The sequence below is a fragment of the Botrytis porri genome (genome assembly GCF_014898465.1).
Source record: "Botrytis porri strain MUCL 3234 chromosome Unknown BPOR_006, whole genome shotgun sequence".
NCBI classification, from domain to species: Eukaryota; Fungi; Ascomycota; class Leotiomycetes; order Helotiales; family Sclerotiniaceae; genus Botrytis; species Botrytis porri.
This window is the reverse complement of record NW_024066080.1, coordinates 1,823,183-1,847,820: the sequence shown is the minus strand read 5'-3', so window position 1 is coordinate 1,847,820 and position 24,638 is coordinate 1,823,183. Positions and strand designations below refer to the sequence as shown.

Below are 24,638 nucleotides of genomic sequence, written 5' to 3'. Positions count from 1 at the left end.
CTAATCTAATTCTGTTCACGCTGTCACATTCCCACTCCATGCCCACCCAGAAAACTGAATTGCCATGCCAATACCCCTCATTTCATATTCGCCATCCATTCATGATTAAAGAAAAAGGTGAAGAACCCAATGAAGGTTGTCGCCATCAGTTCAAATCGAGTGGATGGACTGAAGATAGCCATAAAAAAGCAGAAAGAAATTAAGGTTTGTTGTTTATTCCCTCCATTGCCAACTAGCCACACCTTGCAATAACATTGTAATCGTTAGAAGCGTAGGTAATTTTCAATGAGAATTAGAAAATTGTACCTCCGTCGAGTAGTGCATGAGTCGTTGAGCACAAGAGTAATCTATGAGTACATGTAATTGGTTGAAATATTTGCCCTTCCACAAAATGAAGAATAGAAGATAAATATTCATTGACCATAAGAAAAATATCGTTCCGTGCGTGAAGAATGCGATAAAAAGTAGGACCGAAATGTTACCACCAAAGCATAAATAACTTTTCCGGAACCGTACCGTAGCAGAAGAGTTGGACAAGACGCCAAAGTAAAGTGTAGAAAAAGAGTCATTAATGGCAGAAGAGAGTGGGCAATTAAGCCTTCTCTTCAGCCTTCTCGTCACCCTCCTTGGTCTCACCGGCCTCGCCTTCACCTTCACCTCTGTTCTTAACATACTCATCGTAGACGGTGAGTGCCTCGTCAACTTTGGCGCGGAGAGAAGCATCATCTTCGATACTATGAAATTGTTAGTACGACGATACCTATGGGGCTGAAAGCTCCCTGTTTATTACTTACAGATTGATCAACTCCTGGTTCTCCATCTCCAACAACATTCCGGTGATCTTGCCAGCCAATTCAGGTTGCAAAACTTGGATCTTGGGGAACAAAGCCTCTCCAAGGATTTGCTTCTGTTGTTGAGGAGCAACGGCTTGAACTTGGGCTTGCAACATAGTAGCTGGAACACCACCTTCTTGGGCCATCTGAGGAATTTGTTGCATACCAGGGATCTGTTGTGGCATGCCACGACCAGCTTGTGGAGGGAAACCACCAGCGAATTGGCCGGGACGTCCAGCTTGAGCACCACGGCCAGGCATACCACCTTGTCTAGCGCCTTGTTGGAATTGTGGCATTCCTTGTTGACCCATAGGCATAGCCATGTTTGGTGGCATACCTTGCATTGGCCCACGTGCATTTGGTCCACCACGGCCGGCAGTGAGTTGTGCAGCTTGCATGGCAGCCAAGAATTGTGGGTTGTTTTGTTGAGGATATTGGCCGCCAGCAGGGAATTGGCCTGGGCCCATACCGTACATGTTAGGTGGCATTTGTTGACCAGCTGGTGCACCACGACCAGCTTGTTGTGGAGGGAAACCAGCTTGGAATTGACCAGGTCGGCCTCCTTGGGCACCTGGAATTGGCATGCCAGCTTGGGGTGGGAATTGCATACCACGTCCACCTTGGGGAAGGAAACCTGGTTGTTGAGCTCCTGGAGGGAAGAACATTGGGGCTTGCATGTATTGTTGTGGCATACCAGCTTGAGCGGCGGCTTGCTGCATGCGGATTTGGTTACGAGCTTGGATGCTGGCTTCCAATTGACTCTTACGGACATCCTTGCGCTGAGCAAGAGCGACGTAAAGTGGCTTGTTGTTGACCATGCGCTGGTTCATATCAGAGACAGCCTTGGTAGCTTCATCTGGGTTGTTGAAGCAAACGAAACCGAATCCCTTGCTCTTACCCAAAGAGCGCTTTGCCTTTGGTGCAGAGGCCTCTTCAGTTTCAGCCTCGCCCTCCTTCTTGGTCTCCTTAGTATCCTTGTTCTCTTTGTTCTTCTCATCGTCCTTCTCCTTCTTCTCCTCGGCTTCAGCGGTCTCGGCAGGGGTATCACGCATGACCTTGGCGGAGGTAATGGAACCGAATGATTGGAACAACTCTCGGAGCTTCTCATCATCAATGTCATCGTCCAAGTTCTTGACGTAGAGGTTGACACCTTGATATTTTGAAGCCTTCTCAATGCGAGCAGCTTCGTATGAACGGCGGAGCTCTTCCTCGCGTTCATGCTTCTTCTGTGCACGACCAACGTAGAGATCTTGACCCCTGAAGTCTTTGCCGTTGAGCTCATCAACAGCAGTAGCGGCATGCTCATGGTTGATAAAGTTGACGAAACCAAAGCCACGGCTCTTGCCGGATTCGGCATCGCGGGCAAGGGAGGCCGAGGTAACATCACCGAACTTCTCGAACAACTCACGGAACTCCTCCTCGGTGGCTTCAACTGGGATGTTCTTGACGTAGATGTTGGTGAAGTTTGCCTTCATCTCCTCGAACTTGCTTTGACGGTCCTTCTTAGGGATGTGATGGCCAACGAAAACCTTCTTCTCGTTCAAAAGCATACCATTGACGTGCTTGATAGCTTGAGCGGCTGCCTCATCTGTCTCGTAGTGAACGAAACCATAACCCTTGGAAGCTCCAGACTCGTCTTGGGCAACCTTGCAACTCAAAATGTTTCCGAAAGCAGCAAATGTATCGTGGAGAGCCTTGTTGTCAATGGCAACATCCAAGTTCTTGATGAAAACGTTTCCTTGGCCGTTCTTTCGGAGAGCTGGATCACGTTGGGACCACATAATTCTGCATGGGCGGCCCTTGATCAAAGTGTAGTTGAGCTCTTCCAGAGCCTTCTCACCATCAGCGGTGGTATTGTAGTTGACATAGGCATATCCGAGGGATCGACGGGAAATAGCATCACGGCAAACACGAATGGAAGCAACGGAGCCAATTTGGGAGAAGAGTTCGAAAAGCATAGCTTCGGTGACGGATGTGTCAAGTTCACCGACGTAGAGAGAAGCCGAAGCTTGTGGGTGAGGGGCATTGGTGGGGGTAGGACCTGCGGCATCTTGATCTTCGGAGTTGACGTTGGAAACATCGGTGTTGAGGGTAGCGGCGCCATTTGCATCTCCATTCAAGGAAGCATTGTTAAGGTCGGAAGCGAGCTGGTCGACAGCAGCATTTTGAGTTGCGGCAGACATGTTGACTAAATTTAACTGAAAAATGGAAAAATTAGCCAGACGAACAAAAATCAAATCATTTTTTCCAAATTAAAGTTTATAACAATAGGCTGACAAAGGAAGTATTGAGAGCGGGCATAAAGAGACAGAAAGAGGTATAAAAGTGGCATGGTTACCTTTATGTCGAGATGTGTTGTTCGAAGAGAGGGTCGAGGTGTGAGGAGGGGTAGAGATTCGTGAAAATAATTCTGTACAGAACTAAGTATTATATCGAAATACTGATGTCACACTGCCGTAAGACAAATGCACAAGATGACTGACTTTCTGAGGTTGTAGATTTAAGTTCGGAAGGAAGGTGAAGGTATTTCGAGAATCGGTCGATAGAATCAGTATCGATCGCAATTCTGGGGTTTTCTGTAGTTTGATTTTCAAATTTTTTTGTATCTCTAAAAGAAGAGGGATTTTCTGATTTGAAAAGGGCGAAGAAGAACGAAAAAAGCACGAAGTGTTCGTACTTAAACCGCTATTGTAAGATCTTTTCGGTGGGTTGTATTTTTTTTTTGTGGTTGTAGGAGGAAGGGAAGGAGAACTCTTGAGATCACAATCGCGACAGATAAAACTCAATCTTTTTTTCGAAATTTCTGTGCGTAGACTAACTAAGCTTAAATCGGCTTAGCTTGATCACTTCGTTGATGGGCAGATGGGTAAGTAAAAGAAACCCTCAGATGATTCGCTTCAGCTGATTCATCAAGTGAATGATCAAGATGATTATGTAATCCATGGATATCTACGAGTAGGGAATCTGAAAAGGAAAGGAAAGCTGCTAGGTAAAACAGTACATCAATAGTCGGCTCTTCAAGCGGCCGTTTACATAGTTGCTCCCAAACTGAAAGGCTTCTTGATTTATACCTAGGTGGTCAATGATAGTAATCAACCTAGTGTTCCAAGTTATTAGAGGAGTAAGCATCATTCAGTAGGAATATACAATTTAACGCTCCCCGTGGCCACTGCCGTGGAGGCTTTCTCGCTTCGCTCTAGTATGAAGAGCAAGAACATACCGGGATGGTGTCTAGGTAGGCTGGTAGGCTGGTAGGCAGGTATCTTCTCCAAGTCACAAGAAAATTGATGCATTCGAACGCAGAGAGGACGGGGTTTCAAGGGCTTACTCTCACAAGAGACCATATCTAAGATGTACAAGTAAGACTATAACTATAATTATGGGCTCTCCAACTCAAATAAGCAATGAGGGCAGTGATCGTGGTTTGCTTAAGTAATCACAATCAGAAACCGATAAGAGAGACAATCATTCCACCTGGATGCTTTTGATTTATAAGGTTACAAGGCAGCTAGAGGTATCGGCAATCGATCATCAAAAGCGGCGTCATATAATGAGGCTGCTGCCAAACGTAATCCGAGGAACATATGAGGAAGAGGCTGTACATGATATTACTTTGTTCATATTGCCTTCAGATACTCCATTAAAAAAGAAAGAGGATTTCATAGACGACTGTTACATAAAACCATTTCAACCGTCTGCTCATACTATATTTGTGATTCACTTCATCCCACTATTTCCTACTCTACTCTTTGATAGGAGTTGTACTGCTATCATCAACCTATTCCGAAGAATCCCATCTGCCACAACTATCCTTCTTCTCCCATCTTCGATCGGTCTCTATTTGGATCGCCCATAGAATTCGGTATGCGGTTTGGTTCATGATACACTCAGTTACAATCCATAACAAAGGGACAAGCTTTTGAACGATACCATTTCCATTAATCTCGCCGTCGAAGAGATGTTTCAAACATTTAGTGGCAGTTCTCGCAGACCTAGACAAGTTAATCTTTCTGGTCAAAATCCAAATCCATTCGCTGCCAGTACCTGGAATTCCTCGGCGTCAGCTTCTGGTGCTCAAAAGACAGTGGCACATGCGCAACAAGAGAGGGAGCAACGTCAGAGGGAAAGAGAAAGACTTAACGCTTCGAAGAAAATTCAGAGAGTATGGAGGGGTCATAGAAGTAGAACTCAGCTTGCGGATGCAAGAAGAGAACAATACAAGGCGGCCTATAGTCCTTGCGAGGGAGAGAACGATGATCTCGTTCCACTGGAGCAATTAAAGCTGTTGGTGGCGTTTTGCAACCCCAAGCGCGACGATGATGTAGCCCAATTGTCGGCACTTGGAAGAAAGTTCGTTCATAACAATAATACCAGACTCATATCCCAAGCAGAGTATGGACCATATCTCTTCAAATTAGCAAAACTCACACTCAGCGCTCTCATACAGTATGTATCCCCCCAACGTGTTGGTCACTGATGGAATCCTGACACGTTTAATAGTACTTTGCCCAGCTACAACAGAGTTCTTTTCAGGCTCATGTCGAACATATTAGTGCAGAATGGAAATATACTGTCACATATTGCGATTCCATATTATGACTTTCTTTCGAACGCTGTAGTTGGGGGCAGTCTTTCCGATGAATGGCGTGCGGAGCTTGTCTCGGCAGTATTATCTCCTCTCCAAGTATCTCCGTCAGTGCCGGGTCAATCACCTAGTAAGTTTCCCTAGCACCTCTTTTTATCTGTATCCTAATCAGTATAGGTAAAGCCTCATTAGATGTCTATTCAGCAATGGCATCTCGATTCCTTACCATTCCAGATTTAGAGTCTAGGCTTGGTGGTTTACAGGTACTCGCATCTAAAATGAGTGGTAATCATCTAGCTGCCGCTATAGTTCGTGACTACTCAAGCATTTCTTCTTCGCAGTCAAACCCAGAGGCAAAGCTATGGTTGCTTGCCCATTTTATTGCAATATACCATATGCAAGAGCATCGTGAAGAAGAATCTGAGCTACTAAGCGCCCTGTCCTTTCAATTGTCGGCGTGCTCAGTCGATCTCGTTGGCAGGATTGATGGTCGCAAACCAACATCCAATAATTTTCAAAGAGGAGAACGTGAAGAAAGTGAAGATCAGTCTGATAACAATTTGCCCATATTCATAAGCAATCAGTTATCGTCTTTGTTAGATAAAGAGTCAATAACTGGGCTACTCAGAAAATTTAACATAGATTATGCCAAAGGATCGACGGCGGGGCAGGAAGACGCCAGCTTCTTAGCAAGTTACGCTCTTACCCTGCTACGAATTTTTCCGGATCGTGCCGATGAAATTCGAATGTGGCTTTGTTCTAGCTCGATGACAACTTCGAATGGAAATGAGGTATTAGCTCTCAAATTTCTTTGGCAGGCAATGAGTTCAACGAGCACTTTCAAAGCTATCATGGCTGATTCGAGAGCTGCATTGGAAATCCTTCAATACCAAAAACAGCACAGCAATGACCCATCTCAAGAAGTTATATCAAGAGATCGAGAGTGGAGAACCATTCTTCTTTTCTTAGAACTTTACACGTTCGTCTTAAAGTTTATAGATGACGAGGACTTCCTCGGAGGTAGCACAGACTCGAATCAAGCGGGTGGAACCGTCTCAAAGATTCGAGGCAGTGCACTCTCATTGGAAGCTGTTGAGAAACTCACCCTTTTCCTGAAGAATATCTCGTTTACCACTTATTACAATGCTGCTGAACTTTCGGGTGATGATAAGTCTGTTATCGAGGGTGGCTTAGGCACCTATTTCGGCATCAACAACGAATTCGCAAAAGATAGAAAATACGCTTCTGGTGAGAGGCAAACAACAAGCAACTCGAGTTGGCCATTCGCAGGTATCTCGGGCATGACGTTTTACTATTTGCGAACCATTGTAATCGGGGTTATGCGTATGATTTATGAGCGAGATTCAAGACGACGATTTCTACCTAAAGATCATTGGCTCATGACGGCGCGTTTTGACATGAAAGGCTTTATTTTTGATGTTATCAAGGAGCAAGAAAGGCGACAAGAGGTTGGCGACGGCGAAGGAGCTGAAGCCGATTTTGAAGAAGATGCAGACGAGTACGAGCCAGTTCAAAGTCTCATGCTGGGTCGTACAACTCGGCCAAGCCAATTGCTATCTCAAATGAGACAGCAGGATCTGTTAAGAAAGCATCAGCAAAAAATAAACAAGAGGAAAATTATGGCTGCTGTCGGGCCCAGGATTGAGGTGCTACAAAATATGCCATTTGCCATTCCCTTCGAAACTCGTGTTGAGATATTTCGACAGTTCGTCATGATGGATCAACTCAGGAGGCGGTCGGGAGTTATCGATCCGGATTCATGGCGCATGCGAATGGCAAATATGGCACAAAATCGACATGCCGCACGAGAAACGCTTGGCAGACATCATGCATCGATTCGTCGAGAGTCTGTATTTGAAGATGCATTTGAGGCATTCTTCCCACTTTCAGAAGGCCTCAAGGAGCCAATTCAGATCACCTTTGTTGACAGCTTTGGTGCTATTGAGGCTGGTATTGATGGCGGCGGAGTGACGAAAGAATTCCTTACCAGTGTTACTAATGAAGCATTTCGTAGTCCCCTAGATTACGGTAGTAATCCATCACTTTTTGTCACGAATGACCAAAATCTACTCTACCCTAATCCGACAGCCGTGGAGCAAGACTATGAATTCTTGAGATCAATTGGGATAAACGAAACGAGTCCTGATTGGAGGACACATAGTGTACAGCTGCGTAATCGCATGAACTTCTTGGGCCGCATTGTAGGAAAATGTTTGTACGAAGGTATTCTCATTGACATTAATTTTGCTGGGTTTTTCCTTCTCAAATGGTCCGCTGCAAATTCTGGCCCAGAAGCAGCAAGCCGTACTAATTTGAACGATCTACGTGATCTTGATGAAGGATTGTATCAAGGGCTGCTAAAACTCAAAAACTATCCCGGAAATGTCGAAGATTTCTCACTTGACTTTACCATAACCGACACGATTCCCAACGGCATGCCTAATGGCCGCCCCAAAGTCATCACCCGAGATCTTATGCCCAATGGCTCTAATATACCCGTGACAAATGAGAATCGTCTCCTCTACATTGCTTATGTCGTACGCCACCGTCTCCACATTCAGCCCTATGAACTCACGCAGGCTTTCCTTCGCGGTCTCGGTCAAATCATAAATCCCTCCTGGTTGAGCATGTTTAACCAAGTTGAACTTCAAACCTTGATTTCCGGTGAGACGTCGGATATCAGCATCAATGATCTACGCAAGAACACACAGTACGGCGGTGTGTATCAGATCGGCGACGATGGACGCGAGCACCCAACGATCATGATGTTCTGGCAGGTCATGGAAGAATTCAAAGATGAGGACAGGAGAAAGGTGCTCAAATATGTTACCAGTACGCCAAGAGCACCATTATTAGGATTTGCATCATTAAATCCGCTGTTCAGTATTAGGGATAGCAGCTCAGATGAGGATCGACTACCCAGTGCAAGTACGTGTGTCAACTTACTGAAGTTGCCAAGGTATCAAAGCAAAGAGAAATTGAGAGAGAAATTGCTGTATGCGGTCAATGCGGGGGCTGGATTTGATCTCTCGTGATCTGAAAATATGAAGAGGCTATGGCAGGGGATAAGGAAAGTCTGGGAGTTGGAAAGGAGAGGAGTGAACAAAGAGGAAAATACTAATGACGCAAATGATAAAAGCGATGCGATGATTGATGATCAAGGAATATACTTACAACATGCATGGCCCTGGCGTTCTTCTATTTTTCGTTCCAGTAGAGAGCTTTTTAATAGTGGAATGGACGGGCTGGAATCGAATGAACTGTATGATTACATAGGGTTGAATGGGAAAACCTTCTAGATCACAAAAGCTTGCATGTGGTACACTGATTCGTTGATTGGACGTGTGTTGAGAAGACGAAGATGAATGATGGTCTATCTCCTTGTTGCGAGAATGGATGGATATATCATGTATAGATATGGAATAGTTTGCATTACATTTCTTTCTTACACATTTGACACTGGACTATTGACGTTTGAAAAGTGGTATGAGGTTTTCGGGTCATGTTTAGGACATAAATTTCATTTCAAAAATTCCACGATCCTATTTCATTCATGATGTGTTGCTTGTCTCGTCTGGTATATATATCTACAGGCAACATGCGCGTGTGGGCTTACTGGAATTATGATATTTACAAAAATAATATGATGGAGATAGACTTGATGGGTATTGGCTACTTGGTTTGCATGTACGGCTCGGTTTTTACTGACTTGTGATATATTGTTACAATTTATAGTATTTTATCCATACTGTTTTCCTATCTTTCCGTTTTCCCTTCAGTCTATCACCACTCCTCGAGCAGTGTGTAGTAGTAAAGTGAGCATGCTGACGAAGCTCCCCTCAGACCTAACGAAGTACATAATTACACCATCGAATTGACCGAACTGCACATTCTTATGATCGGAAATGAAGCTGAGATGATGAAGTACAGGACTATAAAAAGGACACGAGAGGCAGCATGTACGATCCAATTCCCGTGAACCTGAAAAAGCTACTCAAATCCAAAAATCACACGTCGAAGCAATTGTACACGTGATGAATGGATGTGACAGGCGCTATGCCATTATTATCCATGCCCTCTTCTGGAATTCTTCGGAATTTTTCTAGCCTCGTTTCATTTCTCAAAATAGAAGAGGAGATGCTTGTTCATCGTTTCGTCTTTGCCATCATGAGCTTTTTGTCCTTCGGGTTTGTTTGATCTGTTCTTTTTATAACCTGAAATTTGCTTCAGAGCGGATGTTGGTAACCAGGTTATTATCTTAGGCCCTAAGTTGCTACATGATTTTCTTTTGGGATTTCGGGTGCGGTTTGAGGAGTAGAGTTCGGGCAAGTAAAGGACTGACTGATCGTGTTCGGAATGTGTGAACTTGTGAAATGCTATCCGTTTACTTGACAATCCACTAGCCAACGGACGAACAATTTTTCGTGGACCCGCACTGCTTTCGGTTTTACAGCTTTGCAACGCTTGATACTTCGGGGACATTAACACGCATTCTGAGTAGAAATCATGGCAGAATGAAAGGGACCATTTTGAGGTTGAATAATGCGATAGCTGCACATGTGGAGTTGCAAGATACTTTGCGTATTTCGGGGTCCAAAAAAGGTGTTCTCAGACCTAACACGGCTGGTATGATGTTGGTGACGTTGACGAGTGGATTTGTCTCTGCTGGCCGTGCGCCTGTTGTTGGGAAGCAAGAGAAGGAGCTAAGGCGACATGTATGCTAAGGACGACAAAAGAGATTGTGACTTACCTGTGTCAGTACATGAGGCTAACGATGCGGTTGGCATTCGGAGAGCTAATGCAAGACCTCCTTGACCTCCTTGAGGCACTAACTTTGGAATGTAGCTGCAGAGACTGCTCGACATCATACTGCACAAGCTTGCTTTGCTGTCCGACTTCGAATCATACTATCAAGACACGCTGGCTTGCCTCGTATGCAAAGCATAAACTCTCATTCTTGAACGGCGAAAGTTCGGATTTGTCAATGTCTGCTAGCACAGAGGAAAGAGGCATCAATTGACGAACTCCATGTAGGGGGCTGCATCTTTCTCTACCACAACGTGGAATTTAGCCAGCTAGAACACATGAATTGGTGAGATCTTTCAAATGGTCTATCGCGTCTCCTGTCGACGATTTAGCAGATGTGCAATTTCTATCCGAAAATCCCATTTTCTCAATGCCCTCCACTTCTGACCTATCTACCTACCGCGGCTCGGGCCGCAAGGTGATTGAAGCGGGATCGCTCTGAGCAGGCATTCGCATCGACGATGCATTTTTGGATGCTATTACGAGATTATGACCAATGGGTTCGACTACTGTACTAACATTTTCACTACCTACTTGGGTCTCTCAAACATTCTCGTCCGTCTTTGATATTGGGCACAAATTCAGTTCTTTAAGCTTTTCTTAACCTTCTCCAGCAAGCTAGTACGATGTAGACGCACATTAAAGTTCCAGTCAGGTCAAACATCAAAATGTCTAATGAACCTTTTAACCTTATCGAGGGAAGGGTTGTAACTTGTTTCTTCTGAGACAATCCACCCCACGAGAATCCTTGTCTGGATGCAGATAATGAGAAAAGTTAGTTTTCTGCCATTTCGTAACAATTGGAGATTACAAGGATGACCCACCACTCTCCGATATTCGGTTCGTCTCCATGCATCCTGCACCACGTTTCACACAGCAGCAGAGTGCCCAAAATGGCAAACATGCATCATGGAGCAGGTTGCTTTCTCATGCAGAGTAGATTGTCGAGAGCACCACATTTATGTATAGCCCGTCCACTGTTTCTCTGTAGCCACGTTCTCTCCAATCTATTCGTGACTTCCATCATTCGGTATTGAAGATCTCATTCTATCCTGTATCTGTACCTGTACGTGGCCACAGTCCAACTCAATGGATTTCTCTGTGCATTTTTCACGACCCACGAGATACCATGGTCAATTCTCAGACTAACATTTTCCTCACGACACTAGCTCCATAGGGAAATTTATTCCTGGATTCGAGAAATCGGCAGAAAGGCATCGCCATGACTATCCCTACTTTGAAATTGAACACCGGTGCCCCAATACCGGCTTTGGGATTTGGTACTTTTCACAATGAAGGATCCCCAGGGAAGTGCCACGATGCTGTACTTTGGGCTCTACAATCAGGTTATCGCCATCTAGATTGTGCTTGGTAGTAAGTTCAACCCCTATGTCTCATGTTTATCCGTTCATCCCAACTGTGCACTCGATATCTCCTGGGCTCATCCCTTCTCTCTTCCCACTAATCTTCACCCCTATTCCTTGGAGAAGGGGGTGCCAAAGTATCGGAAAAATAATCTTCGTATTGCAATTCCGAGCTCTGAAACTAACACACCGCAGTTACAAAAATGAAGCAGAGGTTGGGTCTGGCTTGCGTGAATTCTTGTCCAGTAACCCAGGTGTCAAGCGTGCCGATATCTTCATCACCACGAAAGTGTGGCCTCATTTGTGCGGTTCCCCTGAAGATGTCGAGTGGAGTCTGAATTACAGTTTAGAGAAACTAGGTGTCGATTATGTGGATTCTTTCTTGATGCATTGGCCATTCGCCGCGGAGAGGACCGAAGACTATGAAGTCAAGATCGGAGATGATGGAAAGGTATAATCCACCAATTGATGTTGGAATCTATTGTTCTCAAGTCTGATAACCCTGAGCAGTACATCATCAATAAAGAAGTCACGGCTAACTTGGAACCTATCTGGCGAAGATTTGAAGTTCTCAACAGAGCTGGCAAGGCCAAAGCCATCGGAGTATCCAATTTTACCATCTCAAACCTGGAAGCTCTCCTTGAGTACGCGGATATTCCTCCCGCCATCAATCAAGTCGAGACTCATCCCGTCTGGCCTAACACTAAGCTAATCAACTACTGCTTTGCAAAGAACATCCTTCCCGTGGCATATTCGCCACTGGGATCCCAGAGCCAAGTTCCCACTACAGGCAAAACTGTTATCCAAAACTCTGAACTCATCTCAATCGCCGAGAAGAAGGGTGTTAGTATAGGTCAGATATTGATTGCCTGGGGTATCAAACGAGGATACGTGGTCCTTCCCATGAGTTCGAATGAGGGGAGAATCAAAACCAATGGAACCTTAGTCGACTTGACTGAAGAGGAGTTCGAAAGCATGAATAAAGTTTCTGAGGGCAAAGAAACAAGGTTCGTGGATTTGAGAAACACCTTCGGGTGGGAGGTATTCGGGGATGAGTAAGGAGATAGCCAAGCAGACAATTGGCCGTGGCATGGTGTCCGCTCGTATCGTTCGATTCCGCGTAGCGCAAAGCATCATTCTCATATTCGTTGAAATTACGATGCGTATACTCATATACGTGAAGCAAGTACTGCGAAATAAGCTGATCTGACCTCTCGTGATGTTCTCAAGTGCATATGCTATTTGGCTGTCTCTTAACTCTGCATTATTAGTTATCATTAGCGCTCTATGGCACAGTCACCACTAATGTACATATCATATTATATTCATCATATCACATTATCTCTCCCAAAGTTAAGAAAATTCTTCAAATCCTAATCTTATCTCATCTCGCCGAGTTTTCTGCATCAGCATTTACTGTCTTGCCAAACTCTTACCTGCATCCCATGAACCACTGTCCTGGAACCAAAAGTCGGTGAAGATCAAACCCTGCGCGAAATCCTTATACAATCTAAAAACATATCAGACTGATATGTTTTAGATTGTCCGAGTGCTCGCTGTACTATGACGAATGGGTACTCCGAGTGAACGACATGATATGACATCGTTCGCCTTACCCGTGTGTGCATCAGGGTATTGGACGGTAGTAGTTAGATTATTGTAGCAATTATTGAGGTGTCTAATTATCAGCGATTGAGTTTTGTCAGAGGAAGAAGCTGGTATTTTGCTATGACAGTCATTAAAATCGCACCAAGAATCGTGTAGTACCACACCTGCGACTAATTGTCAAATTTCCGAATCAGCGGTACAACATATCAAGGTTAACAATATTAGCCATGGCATGTTAATGAGAAACCCGGGACTCGGAGTAAGACTCCACCCGCTCATCCTTTTTAAAATTACAATGTTCCTACCGCTGAAAATCTGGGTACAATCGGTCGTCTATCATTTGAGATACTCATCATCTATGGTATGAGAACCTCTTCGCTGCCACCAGTACCAATCATCGAATCGACAGGGAGAGCACCGAAGAATAACGAGTATATGCACAGTCAAATTGTCTGAGTGGTTGGTCATCCGGTGACTCAATGTCCCGAGCGATCTCATTTTATCTCCCTGCTGGCTCGCATTACATATAGATACATCTATATCATTCATATATGCATGCATTTACGAGTGTATCCGTCCGTACCGTGTCATAGAAGGTGCAATACCTATCTCCCAGACCCCAAACGCCATACCACGCCAAGAGAAATACAAATGAACCGGACTCCGCCTCCCACGGAATGCACAAGGGAACATGAGTGCATAATCTGGAAGCCTACGCTGCTGAACAAACCGAGCAATCCGAGTATCATCCATGACTGCAGATACACATGCATGTGATCGAACCTTCTAAAGCAGATATTAGGGTCGTACTAGGCATCTAGATTGGAGGCCGTAGTAAGGCTATCACATTCATCATCAATCACATCGCTTGCCATCTTCATCTCATGCCAATATTCAATGCTGAACCGAATGCTAAACCGGTTTCCTGTTGATCGCTCGTAATCCCCGTCGCCGAGTTGCGTGCGCTAGATCAAGTAAGAGCTTTGTGAATGCTGGATCGTTGTCCATCCTTCTTCAGTATCAATTTGATTAATGATGGAATGGCAGATAGTAACAGATCCTAGATGGTAGTCCTACCTCTAAACTTCCCCTCTTCTTCCTCTTTGGAAGCTTCCGTCTCTTCCGTATTCTATTGAACCAACTCCGTCTCCTCTTTTTCCTCAACGACAGCATCATTAATTCATTCGCAATCAGTCAAACAAGCCCTAAACTCAACACTCCCTCTCGAACAACAAAATTCCATCACAAGACTCCTACTTACCAATAATTCGACCAAACCCCCATACATATAAATACACAAATTCCAGTCTGCAAATCAAACATCACCACCTCCCATTCAAGAAATCACATCGGCCCCTCAACATCAAACTTCAAACCCCCATACATACCATGTACACATGTGTAAAAATCTCCGCAGAAACCATATGCTCGCACTCTCACATCGAATCAGCCTCGATACCAAAGCCCCACATACAACGGTACGCCATCTAAGTGGTCCGTCATGCCCTGGCTTTCCTCTGACGTAAGGCTATAAGCAATATGCGCTGCACCCCTCTATTCGTTTTCCCCTCTTGATATGTATGCTGTAGCACGTGTTTTCCTTCTTCCGTAAGCCGAGCATACTTGCCATTGCACAATCAAATATTAAGGGTGTTCTTCGTGCTATACGTAAAGAGGACTTTATCTTGTATTTCCAAACACACGCAGCTAGCCAGCTCTAGAACGTTTAGATTGACAGAGAATAAAGTTGAAGAAAAATCATAATGCAAGACACAACATCAAGAAGTTATGTAAATTCCGAATTTTCATTTGTGAGATTGCCTTAAATATCGAACTGATGAAAAGTACAGTAGATCCTTTATGAACGAAACAAAATCAGTAGTGGATATATAGCCTAAAAGTAACTGGAACAACTCCAATCCAGATCTTCCCGCATGCACAGTGCAACCCTAGTACGTAAAAACATCCCAACGTATCATCAAAGAAAAACGAACCCCAAACCCCAGAGAATCCGAGAGAAGAGAGATATTTCATCCCGGGTATACATCGTGAAAAAAAAAGTGAAAAACATAGTGATGAAAACTCCCCTCCGAGAAAAAAAAACATAAACCTAAACCTAAAAAGTCTATAAAAGTAGTGAGGGGATAGGAAAGAAACAAATCAAAACGATTGGTATTGGTATCCCCGCTGTGCTTGCATCAATCAATCTTGGTATAATGAAGAGCGAAAAAAAAAACATGTGAAAAGGAAAATCAAAATCAAAAAAAATAATCAGAAAACTTTTCGTCTCGTCTTAATTCCTCGTATCCTTTAATCCGAACTCACGCTCGAATTCGATGATTCTGAGGTTTCGGAGGATTTATCATCGTGGAGGTGGGCTTCCCATTCAGCGACCGACATGGGTTTTTCCGTCATGGCTGCCAAGCGGAAAAGGTGGCGCGCTTGAATACGGGAATCGTAGTCTACGGTTGCGGTGTCTATATTCTTCGTTAGAATGTGTTTGTTTCCAAAGGGAACAGATAGTGAGAAGGGTAAAACATACGTAGAGTGCTTCGTCCATCAAACATAACCACCGAGTGTTTTTCCCACCCCACTCTCGCCTGGAAATCGTGGCCCATACAAACATGATCCACCAAGAATTTCATCAGCATTTCCTTCTCGCCATCCTTGAGCCCGACAATATCGGTCAAGAATTCCGAGTTGAGATAGAGCGCTTTTTCGCCCGAGACGGGATGCACGCGAACGATTGGGTGCAGGGAGTCGATCGGGTCGGTTCGGACAGTTCCTCGGGCGGCGCGCGCATAGCCAATCATCTTTTGCGAGGAATGGGTTGCCTTGAGGTCCTGTATCATGGTGCGGAAGGTGGGCGAGAGGCGTTTGTAGGCTTCCACCGTGTCGGCAAACACGGTGTCACCACCAACATCGGGGCATGCTAATACTGGCTAGGTGTTAGAAATTCCGAAGTCTGTGGTTAAGAATAGAAACTTACTGCCAAGCATAATATATCCAGGAGGCTGTTTTTCGTAGCTGACATCGTGGTGCCAGAGTGTGGAAGTCAATTTCTTCTGGAAGAAATTTGCGATTTCCTCTTCGTTGTGATCGCGATGAATGACATGGAAAGGAGGGTGTCCCTTGACAGAGCCAGATACAGGCTGAATGCTTAGTGGTCCGAAATAGGACATGAAATCTTGTTGAAATTGGGGACCGGCGTGAAGAAAGTCGGATTGTTCTCGGAGAACAACAATTTTGCGCTCGGTTATCAAAAGTGCAAGTTCGTCTTTGCCTGCGTCAGAGAGCTCCTCCATCTTTACACCACTCAAAATCGTCCCCATCTTAGGCGTGATGTGCTTGGCTTTGACACCACCCTTGAAGAGGTTTGGCTTAGACTTATTTGCTCGCAGGGCTGGGTCATGATACTCGAAGTGCTTGACTTCGTCGAACCAGACATCGTCCTCCCACTTCGTGTTGATTAGTGGCTGGTCAATGAAATGGAAGTAAGCCTTTCACTTACCGATGGAAGGTAGCTTGGGAACTCTGTTCGACATTTAGATCTCTGGTCGTATTCATCGGATACATGGTTGTATGGCAGGTTGATGTCATAGCTAATCTCTGGGACAGCGACTTCATCCTCTTCTGTGAGTCGACTAGGTGCCATGATGAATGCTCGAATTGGTATGTATAGTATGAATGGTAAAAGAGATGGAATGTGATGAAGATGTCAGATGGAAGACGAAGATTTGATATAAATATGTAGAAGTGAAGTAAAGTCTCAAGGGTCTTTGATGAATTAAGAACTTGATAGTTGGGATACCTTCGGTTGAAGACCTATTAAATATAGCTAGCAGATGGAGGGTTGGGTAACAGAGGAGCTTCAGAATGGATGCCAATTAACAGCCGTTTTCAAAATGCGGAGCTCAACGGTTGTCGTGTAGCTTGCTATTTGCTCTTCGTCAGGTTGGAGATTATCAGTACTGTAATGCAGTAATAACACTTTAGCAAGCGGTGAGGACCCACGATGGTGTGACATGGTGCTGGTTGCTGATCAGTCAAGGGTAGGATGAACATGGGATAATGGAGAAGAGAAAAGCCCGGCAGCTTAGCAAGGCCTTGTGGGGTCAATTGTGACAGGGGTTATGTACATGGAATTTCCAGAACATGGTAACCAGTAGGAGATAAAGTTTCCGTCGTTACAAAATGGACTTGTGATAATGACGAAGCTTGTATGACCCCTTAAACGCAACGGCCCGTGACACAAAATTGGAATCGTAGCGCGACTAGGAATACCTAAACGTGGGATTAATGCGAGAAAGTTGAAACATCCTGACCTGAAGCCTAGGAAATAAGTCGAGGAAGGAAAAAGTGCAAGATGAACGACGTTAGATCATTGTAGAGGATGTAATGACTGTACAGCGAAGCCTTTGCTGATCTTGAAAAGGTATCGATTAGAACAACAACTCCTTACTTAATTACCTGCAAGCATGGGACCAAAATTTCACACACATACTAGGTAGATTTAGGGACCTACCTCTTTGCGTAAAGTTTGATGAATAACTTCTACGTTGGGCATAAGGAAACCGAAGTGGAGCTTGAAGCGAGAAGGAACATTCGCTGAAATGTTCTAGCTGCGACTCGTGGAACATGGGACTTGTTGCAACTTCCAAGGCTATGCAGAATGTACGGAGGTAAAGAAAATGTGTGGAAACTATTCGGGGGATCCGATACTAAATTGTGGACTACAATTGCGTTTTAATTTACGGTGATATATCCGAAGTGAGCCTTCATTTTTGCCCATGTTGAAACTTGCAAGCTTAGACCCCGAAGTGCTTGATATTTGAAATTAGAAGATTGAAATTTGGAAAAAAAATAAAAATGATGTGCATGGAAGTTCAAAGTGCGTGTTCGCCAGAGTTTCCACCAGGATTATATTTCGGCCCACTTGTTCCATAAGTTCCATTGATTTGTTCCACGCTTTGATGGATATTAAACCTTGTAGGCTTTTACATTTCGAACCACAAAAAGATGGATCAAATTTTGGATTCCACAACATCAATTTTTCTTTCTTTCCCTCTCTCTCTCTCTGTCTTCCACGCTAAAGGTCTGTTTAACTTTTGAACACCCCATTTGCCCAATGTTGGTATCTTTTCTTCAACATACTCATAATTTGATGGCAGTAGAGTTCGCGTAATCTTCTGGTCATCATCCCATATTCATCCAATAAGCTGATTTTACCCTAGCCTCTGGCATGCATATTTGGATATTTGATCGCAACATTTTCCTGCAGGATTATCGGCCACAGATTTCCATGTTACCGTATCGATCAGCAGACCGAGATTTGACAGGGCTTGCCGCATCTCCAAATTTTGCTTCGGAAAGACACCTCTATAAACCCCGTCCAGTGGTGCTCGAATCATGCACAGAGATTTTCTCTGCCGTTGTGGTTACACAGCATTTCGTAAATGTGAACATGTTTTGGCTAATATTAGATCGTCATGATAATTGAGATACAGTGCCTTGCGCAGCCGAAATGAATATCCTTAGCTCTTGGAATGATTGGCAGTTCAATGTATTCGTAGCCCAGGAACTCGGAAGTGACTTTTTACAAGACAAATTTGTTCCATCCATACATCATGCTACACTTGCACATACTTCAACGGCCGAGGGTAATGAGAAAATGGTATCCTTGAATTGCCCAATAATGATGCAAGAGGATACATGAGCTGCTGTGGACGGAATGCCAATAGAATAACAGCGCGCAAATGCCGGTCTTGAAATGCTAACGTGAAGTGCGAGTTGGCCACAAGATGAAGCTCGTGGAAAATTCCCAATTCTCCATGACAGTTTTGCCTGTACACAGGTACCGTAGGTTTCCTGAACCGGAATAACCAGAAAAGTGGTTTCATGCACAAGTAATAGTATTTTCTGGGCGTGTGAGCCCATTTCGGGATGCCCAAGGTGGGGGAAGGGAAACCGGAGTCATGTCAAATTCGGACGATTTTCCGATGTGTTCATGAATTGGACCAAGGGATCTCTGAAACTTCGCGACGGTATTGGTCCGCTCGAAAATGAGCATGGCCTCAAGGACGACGTAATCCACAATGCGATAGATAGAAGGACTCTATTGTCCGTGTCATCAAATTATTTGGCCTTCCAGGGTCGACTTGAGAGTTGCGTGGACTGAGATGCTATATCCATGTGTGCAGTGAAGTCATTATCTGATAAGCTAACTTCTTATATACTAACATAAAGGCCTGCATGTAATGTATAAGTATATCGTACGTGCCTTTGGAGCCTTGAACAACCGCTTTAGGGCTGGGTCGGAAGCGATGTGACCGTGTCTAACTGCAGCATGAGCGGTGAGGAATGGGACTGTTTTTACTCTGCCTAATCCGTGATGACCCTTTGAGATTAGCTGCATTATCGAAGCAGCAAAGGAATGATATAGAATCCAATCTGGAAGTGATTAGTCGCACGAAATGCCTAGTCAAAGTAGCCTGTGGCTAAACGGATATTCTGAACTGTCTTTCGATTATGCATGAGGTTAGCAAAACCTACATCGGACGATCAGATGATCAGACGTATGTACGCCTTTTTGATATCGAGAGCTTCCTCTAGTTTGAGGTGGTCGTAGACTTCCAAGGAGTGCTTATCATGCAGAAAGCCCGAGTCAGTACATATGATAATCGCATCTTAATCAATCTCTGTACACCCAAAAATGAACCAAGGGAAGAGCGTCGCGTGGTTCGCACCATTAATCCCTGTTCATTTAATTCGACGCAGGCTATCGAGGTCATTAGCGCAGACGCACTTTGGGTAGGTATGCCCGACACTCTTAACGACGTGCATCTTATCTCGGGAGATAGCTCGGGAAACCCAAGTATCAGGAACGGCTGGACTTTGCTTTGCCAAAACAGTATGCCGGATTGCCATAGAAACACTGGCTAATAGCTAGCGAGCTTCGTAGGGATCTAGCGATACTTTGATGTAGACAGTATTTCCAAAGAGTCAACCGATTCGAAACTTGTGTAATTACGAAAGCACTCAGGATGGTAAGGAGCCATATGCCGAAGGCAAATGAGTATCCGGAAAGAAAACAGGCTAAACACCGCATTAAACCATGACTTGTAGTAGTACTCGCAAGAATTGCCATTTGGAATCATGAATAGTAAAAAAATGCCTCGGAGGCGGGAATTCACCCGCCAATCCCACAATGTTAGTCAAGACTCTACAAGATCCTTGCAAAGAAGATTTCCGATCTCACGCTTTGATGCAGAGCAACTGAGAGACATTGCAATGAACCGTAAATGCGCCATCTCCCGATGATTCACTGTAGCTGTTCGTGTGAAGCTCCAAGATCGATAGCAATTTGCGTGACATAATCGGCCGGTCAAGTTCGAAAACACCTTTTCTGGTGTGATCTTCTAGTCTGGCCGTCTGTTGAACAAGACACGCACCAAGTTTGACAAGTTGGGCACCACAGATGAATGCTAATCTGGTCGTTTTTGAGACAAGATCTTCCAGGTGCTGAAACAGTATCTGGAAATAGGTGTGGGTATTCCTCTCGTATAATACCGTCTTCCTTAGGTGGTAAGTGTGACAATAGTAAATGTGTCGACGAATGTTCAAATCGAAACGAAGTAAGGCACAGGTTTTTGGGATTGTAAATTGGATCCTTTCCTCCGGTCTGCCCGATAAACGTCTCGCATTCATATTCTCATCCCCAAAATTCATATCAGGTACCAGGCACAGATTTGATGACAAATCTAGCCATTGTGCTCAAGTTGAAACCCTAACATTGCAATCTTTAATTGATTCGAGATCGTTGATATTTTGCTCATTGGTGTATCTGCCACATAAATCAAGGTTTTGCGCCAGTCAATCCCATTGCCATGTGCAGTTGATTTACCTGCCTTCCAGTGGATCGAAGTGTTTGAGATGTAAAGTTGGCCAATTTTTGCAATAATATGATTGATATATCGCCAGCATTGTACTTTCTGCTTCTTTCAAATTCATATTCGCTCTGCTTCCCTTCAAGTCCTGGTAATTTGTTGAGGTATGTAAATCCTACTTCAGGGAGTTCCAAATTGACACATTATTGGTGAGGATCAAAGTGAGACCGGTGTGGAGACTAACGACGATGCTCGCTGCCAAGAAATGAGTTTCGAGCTTCTGGAAGCTTTAGAAGGCGGGGCTCGGTCGGCAGGATGGCAAACGCTTAACTCTCAGTCGAAGTCAGTGACTGAAAGTTTGAAGGTGGAAGCCGCTGTCGTGTTCGATTTCATTTTTATCGTGCTCGTTACAAGTACCGAACGCGAAGCTTTTCGAAGCTTTCATCTCCGATCATCACTTGTCTGCCGAAGATGAACCCGAATTTAGTTGTCAAATAAAAGTCCCGGTACATGTCGAAATGAAGATAGAAAAGTTGGAATCGAGTTGGAAAAGTAATCAAGTGTGAGGATGAAGGTAATTTCAAAGAAAGGATCTCGAGAGTTTTGACAACGTCCTCAGTCAGACAACAGGGAGTGTCGCTCCTGGCCCAGGGGATGAAGCCTTTCGGGGAAATAAGTTCCTAGGACTCATATCGTTCTTGGGACCCGATGCAGGTAATGATTACTCGAATCAATCTCCAACTCCGATTTCTGACTTCGCGAGAAGTCTCACTATTGGGTCAGGAGTGAACTGATGGAGTTTCAGTCAGGCTCATGAGGAAACCAATAAACATGTATATACACTCATTCTCAAGAATGAAAGTAAACAAAGATGCCATAACCAAGTGGGATCGCTATGGTATATATAGTTCCATGTTGCTCAACATCCAAAACCCCTTCTATGGCACAATCCATGCTAGTGAGGTGGAGTATTTTCCCAGCAGCCGCAGCTCGCGCAGTATGCGAAAAATATCATCACGTGAAACTATCTGAAGCGATTTAAATCTCAAAGCGCAAATTGTTTTTGCTAACTACCGGCACTGTTTAGGATCTTGAGCGAGGGATAGTTCTTTTTGCAAAGGAATGGGTAACTGATACTAGGATTGGAATTTTTGCGTCTACATCCAAAAGTCTTTGGAAAACGAGGTTCATCGGGACTGCCACTTTTCCTTAGTCCAGAACCTCTCATCTATAATTATACGATAATTATGGTTACACGTTGGTGGCACAGGGCTGCGATGCAGCCAAAAATTCCCTATCATCTCCTCAACGAATGATTCAACGTGTACCAATCTGTTGTACGCGGCCGAAAGGGGCGTTGCACAAATTAATCAGATGCATGAAGTCTCATACACTTACCCGTCGGAGAACAACGATGATGAAAAATAAGTTTGGCAAAAGCTTGCTTCCGAAGTCAACGAATTCAAGAATACTATAGGCTATAACACAACATAGAGCACAATCGGCAATGGTTCTAACCCTATGTATATAATTCTTGCGTGGTAGAATTACAATATTGTCAAGGATTACCCTGGATATGTTACCACGGGCTATCGCTTACCTGCATACATGAAGAATGGGTATCCATTGTGCAAATATTGTTGAAGAAACAGGGCGTCATACCCAAAAGTATTGAAGATTCAATGTTCAATCTACCAGGTCGGTAGGCATTTCTGAAATACTGTTCTTCATGTGCAGAGTGACATCGGAAGGTCAAAGAGTAAAGTGGCTCATGAGTCATTGGTGCTGAGGTGAGCCACAAAATCATGGGCTGCCCCGATACCACTCTCCCCGTGGGAGGGAGCGTTCGATGTTCGCTTTGAGCCATATAGCACGATACACCTTGAAGCCACGGAATGAATGTTTTAACGGTGTTCATGGCCGGCGCAATCTAAGAGACTACCCAGTGAAGATTACGGTTTATTCGACGGCCACATGTGAACAGACATCTTGCCACGATCTACGGTAAGCTCTCCATTCGAAGTACAAATTGTACTGTGTGGAATTTGACATCGATGGTAAATCCGAGGTGAGATCGATGCTGCTGCTTAAGAGGAAATATCCGCCTGTTGAAATCCTCTGTAAGAAAGTCATTGTTCTATTGGGCCAACTCACAGCTTCTCATTGAGTTATTCTTTAAGATATCCTGGAACATTCCCTTGTGCAAAGTTTTATTGTACATTCTGCGTATTCTGCATATTCTCAAGCTTTCTGTTGAGCACTCTTACTATACGTACTATTTTCAATCCTTGAGTTGGCTTGCGCTCTCTTCCGGGCAACTTCTGGAATGAGACTCACCATTTCTGCATCAGTGAGCTTCATAAACGAGAGCCCAACTCGTAATTTCAAATATGAACCACTGGATCCGAGCCTAGTTGTTAGTCCAAGATCCAATCAACAATTTCAACGCTTAAATAATGGTGTCGAGAACTGCCACCCTTCCCCTTTCCCCAAAACAAGATACCAAGCGACTTTACACTTTGGCAAATTAGCCCTCATCAAGAGCACGAATTGCCGTCCATTGGCCGATGTATCATGATGGACGCTTTCCAAAATCAGAAAATTCAGAGTTACAGGACAATGAAAGCCAAAGATATTTTTAAAAATAATCGCGTATGTACTAGGGTTGTTAAATGACCGGCAGTTCATATGACGCTATCAGATCAAATCAGCCAATCGCTTTTTTTCTTTGCCAACTGACATATCAAAGACGATAGGCATTTTGAATCATCCAGAACATCTCATACGGAATTTGAGGTCATCAGAGGATTCAATCATGTGATATATACATGACTGTGGAGAGGTAAGCTCCGTCAGGTTGATTGGTGTCATATGATTTATTGTGATACAGCCATCAAATCGAATTCACAACCCTAAAATGTACACCATTCTTGGTACGCTTAGCACTGAAGCACTGGCAGTGCTAGATACAGTGCGGTCGCCTTTCTAACCTCATTCTATCTCCTAGCCGAGATAATCAAGTGCTGTGCATTCACAACGATGATCTGAAGATTCCAAATGCGTATAACGGATTCTAACCTCACCTTCAGATACTCGTACGTCTTACATCCATCCACGTCTGCTTGTCCAAAATTCTCTTTACCTTTTCGAACCTTTTTGAACGTTATAAGCATAAAAACTTTTGGACACTCGCCCTAATATTCTCCATCCATCGATGCTAAGTTCTCGAACATGCATAATTCACTGCACAGTGCAGAAGGTCGTCAATGAATATTCACTTACTCCATTTTTTACCCCGCGATTGTTTCAGATGATCGCCAAGAGTATTCATTATTTGAAAGTGGAGTCTAAACATTGAGCTATCTAGTAATACTTTAAAATCTTTCAACGGGGATGGTCAGTCAACGTAGGTATATTCTACTTAACTAATCATACTTGTCTAATACTATTTTGCAACTACCTCGTCGTTTCGCCTGCTTCTCTAGATGGACACTTCCTAACCGCTATCATTTGGGAATTATCCCCTAGACCGCCA

General features: G+C 44.1%; 6 protein-coding genes across 6 annotated transcripts; 2 read left to right on the top strand and 4 right to left on the bottom strand.

Moving 5' to 3' along the window:
- Positions 1–592: 592 nt before the first annotated feature.
- EAF01_005061 (uncharacterized protein) lies at positions 593–3,016 on the bottom strand (the record flags this gene model as incomplete). Its single annotated transcript, XM_038913316.1, has 2 exons — positions 593–734; positions 795–3,016. The coding sequence occupies 2 exons, from the start codon at positions 3,014–3,016 to the stop codon at positions 593–595; spliced, it is 2,364 nt and encodes a 787-aa protein (XP_038771402.1).
- Positions 3,017–4,791: 1,775 nt separating this feature from the next.
- EAF01_005060 (uncharacterized protein) lies at positions 4,792–8,474 on the top strand (the record flags this gene model as incomplete). Its single annotated transcript, XM_038913315.1, has 3 exons — positions 4,792–5,279; positions 5,334–5,548; positions 5,596–8,474. The coding sequence occupies 3 exons, from the start codon at positions 4,792–4,794 to the stop codon at positions 8,472–8,474; spliced, it is 3,582 nt and encodes a 1,193-aa protein (XP_038771401.1).
- Positions 8,475–9,552: 1,078 nt separating this feature from the next.
- On the bottom strand, positions 9,553–9,921 carry EAF01_005059 (uncharacterized protein; the record flags this gene model as incomplete). The annotated part of the gene is made up of 1 exon (XM_038913314.1): positions 9,553–9,921. The coding sequence occupies one exon, from the start codon at positions 9,919–9,921 to the stop codon at positions 9,553–9,555; it is 369 nt and encodes a 122-aa protein (XP_038771400.1).
- Positions 9,922–10,795: 874 nt separating this feature from the next.
- EAF01_005058 (uncharacterized protein) lies at positions 10,796–13,049 on the top strand. The gene is made up of 5 exons (XM_038913313.1): positions 10,796–11,007; positions 11,079–11,311; positions 11,415–11,619; positions 11,805–12,060; positions 12,120–13,049. Exons 3-5 carry the CDS (start codon positions 11,468–11,470, stop codon positions 12,666–12,668), a joined length of 957 nt encoding a protein of 318 aa, XP_038771399.1. The 5' UTR covers positions 10,796–11,007; positions 11,079–11,311; positions 11,415–11,467; the 3' UTR covers positions 12,669–13,049.
- Positions 13,050–15,527: 2,478 nt separating this feature from the next.
- On the bottom strand, positions 15,528–16,872 carry EAF01_005057 (uncharacterized protein; the record flags this gene model as incomplete). Its single annotated transcript, XM_038913312.1, has 4 exons — positions 15,528–15,694; positions 15,760–16,155; positions 16,207–16,675; positions 16,729–16,872. The coding sequence occupies 4 exons, from the start codon at positions 16,870–16,872 to the stop codon at positions 15,528–15,530; spliced, it is 1,176 nt and encodes a 391-aa protein (XP_038771398.1).
- Positions 16,873–19,113: 2,241 nt separating this feature from the next.
- Positions 19,114–19,632, bottom strand: EAF01_005056 (uncharacterized protein; the record flags this gene model as incomplete). Its single annotated transcript, XM_038913311.1, has 3 exons — positions 19,114–19,332; positions 19,458–19,465; positions 19,494–19,632. The coding sequence occupies 3 exons, from the start codon at positions 19,630–19,632 to the stop codon at positions 19,114–19,116; spliced, it is 366 nt and encodes a 121-aa protein (XP_038771397.1).
- Positions 19,633–24,638: the final 5,006 nt, after the last annotated feature.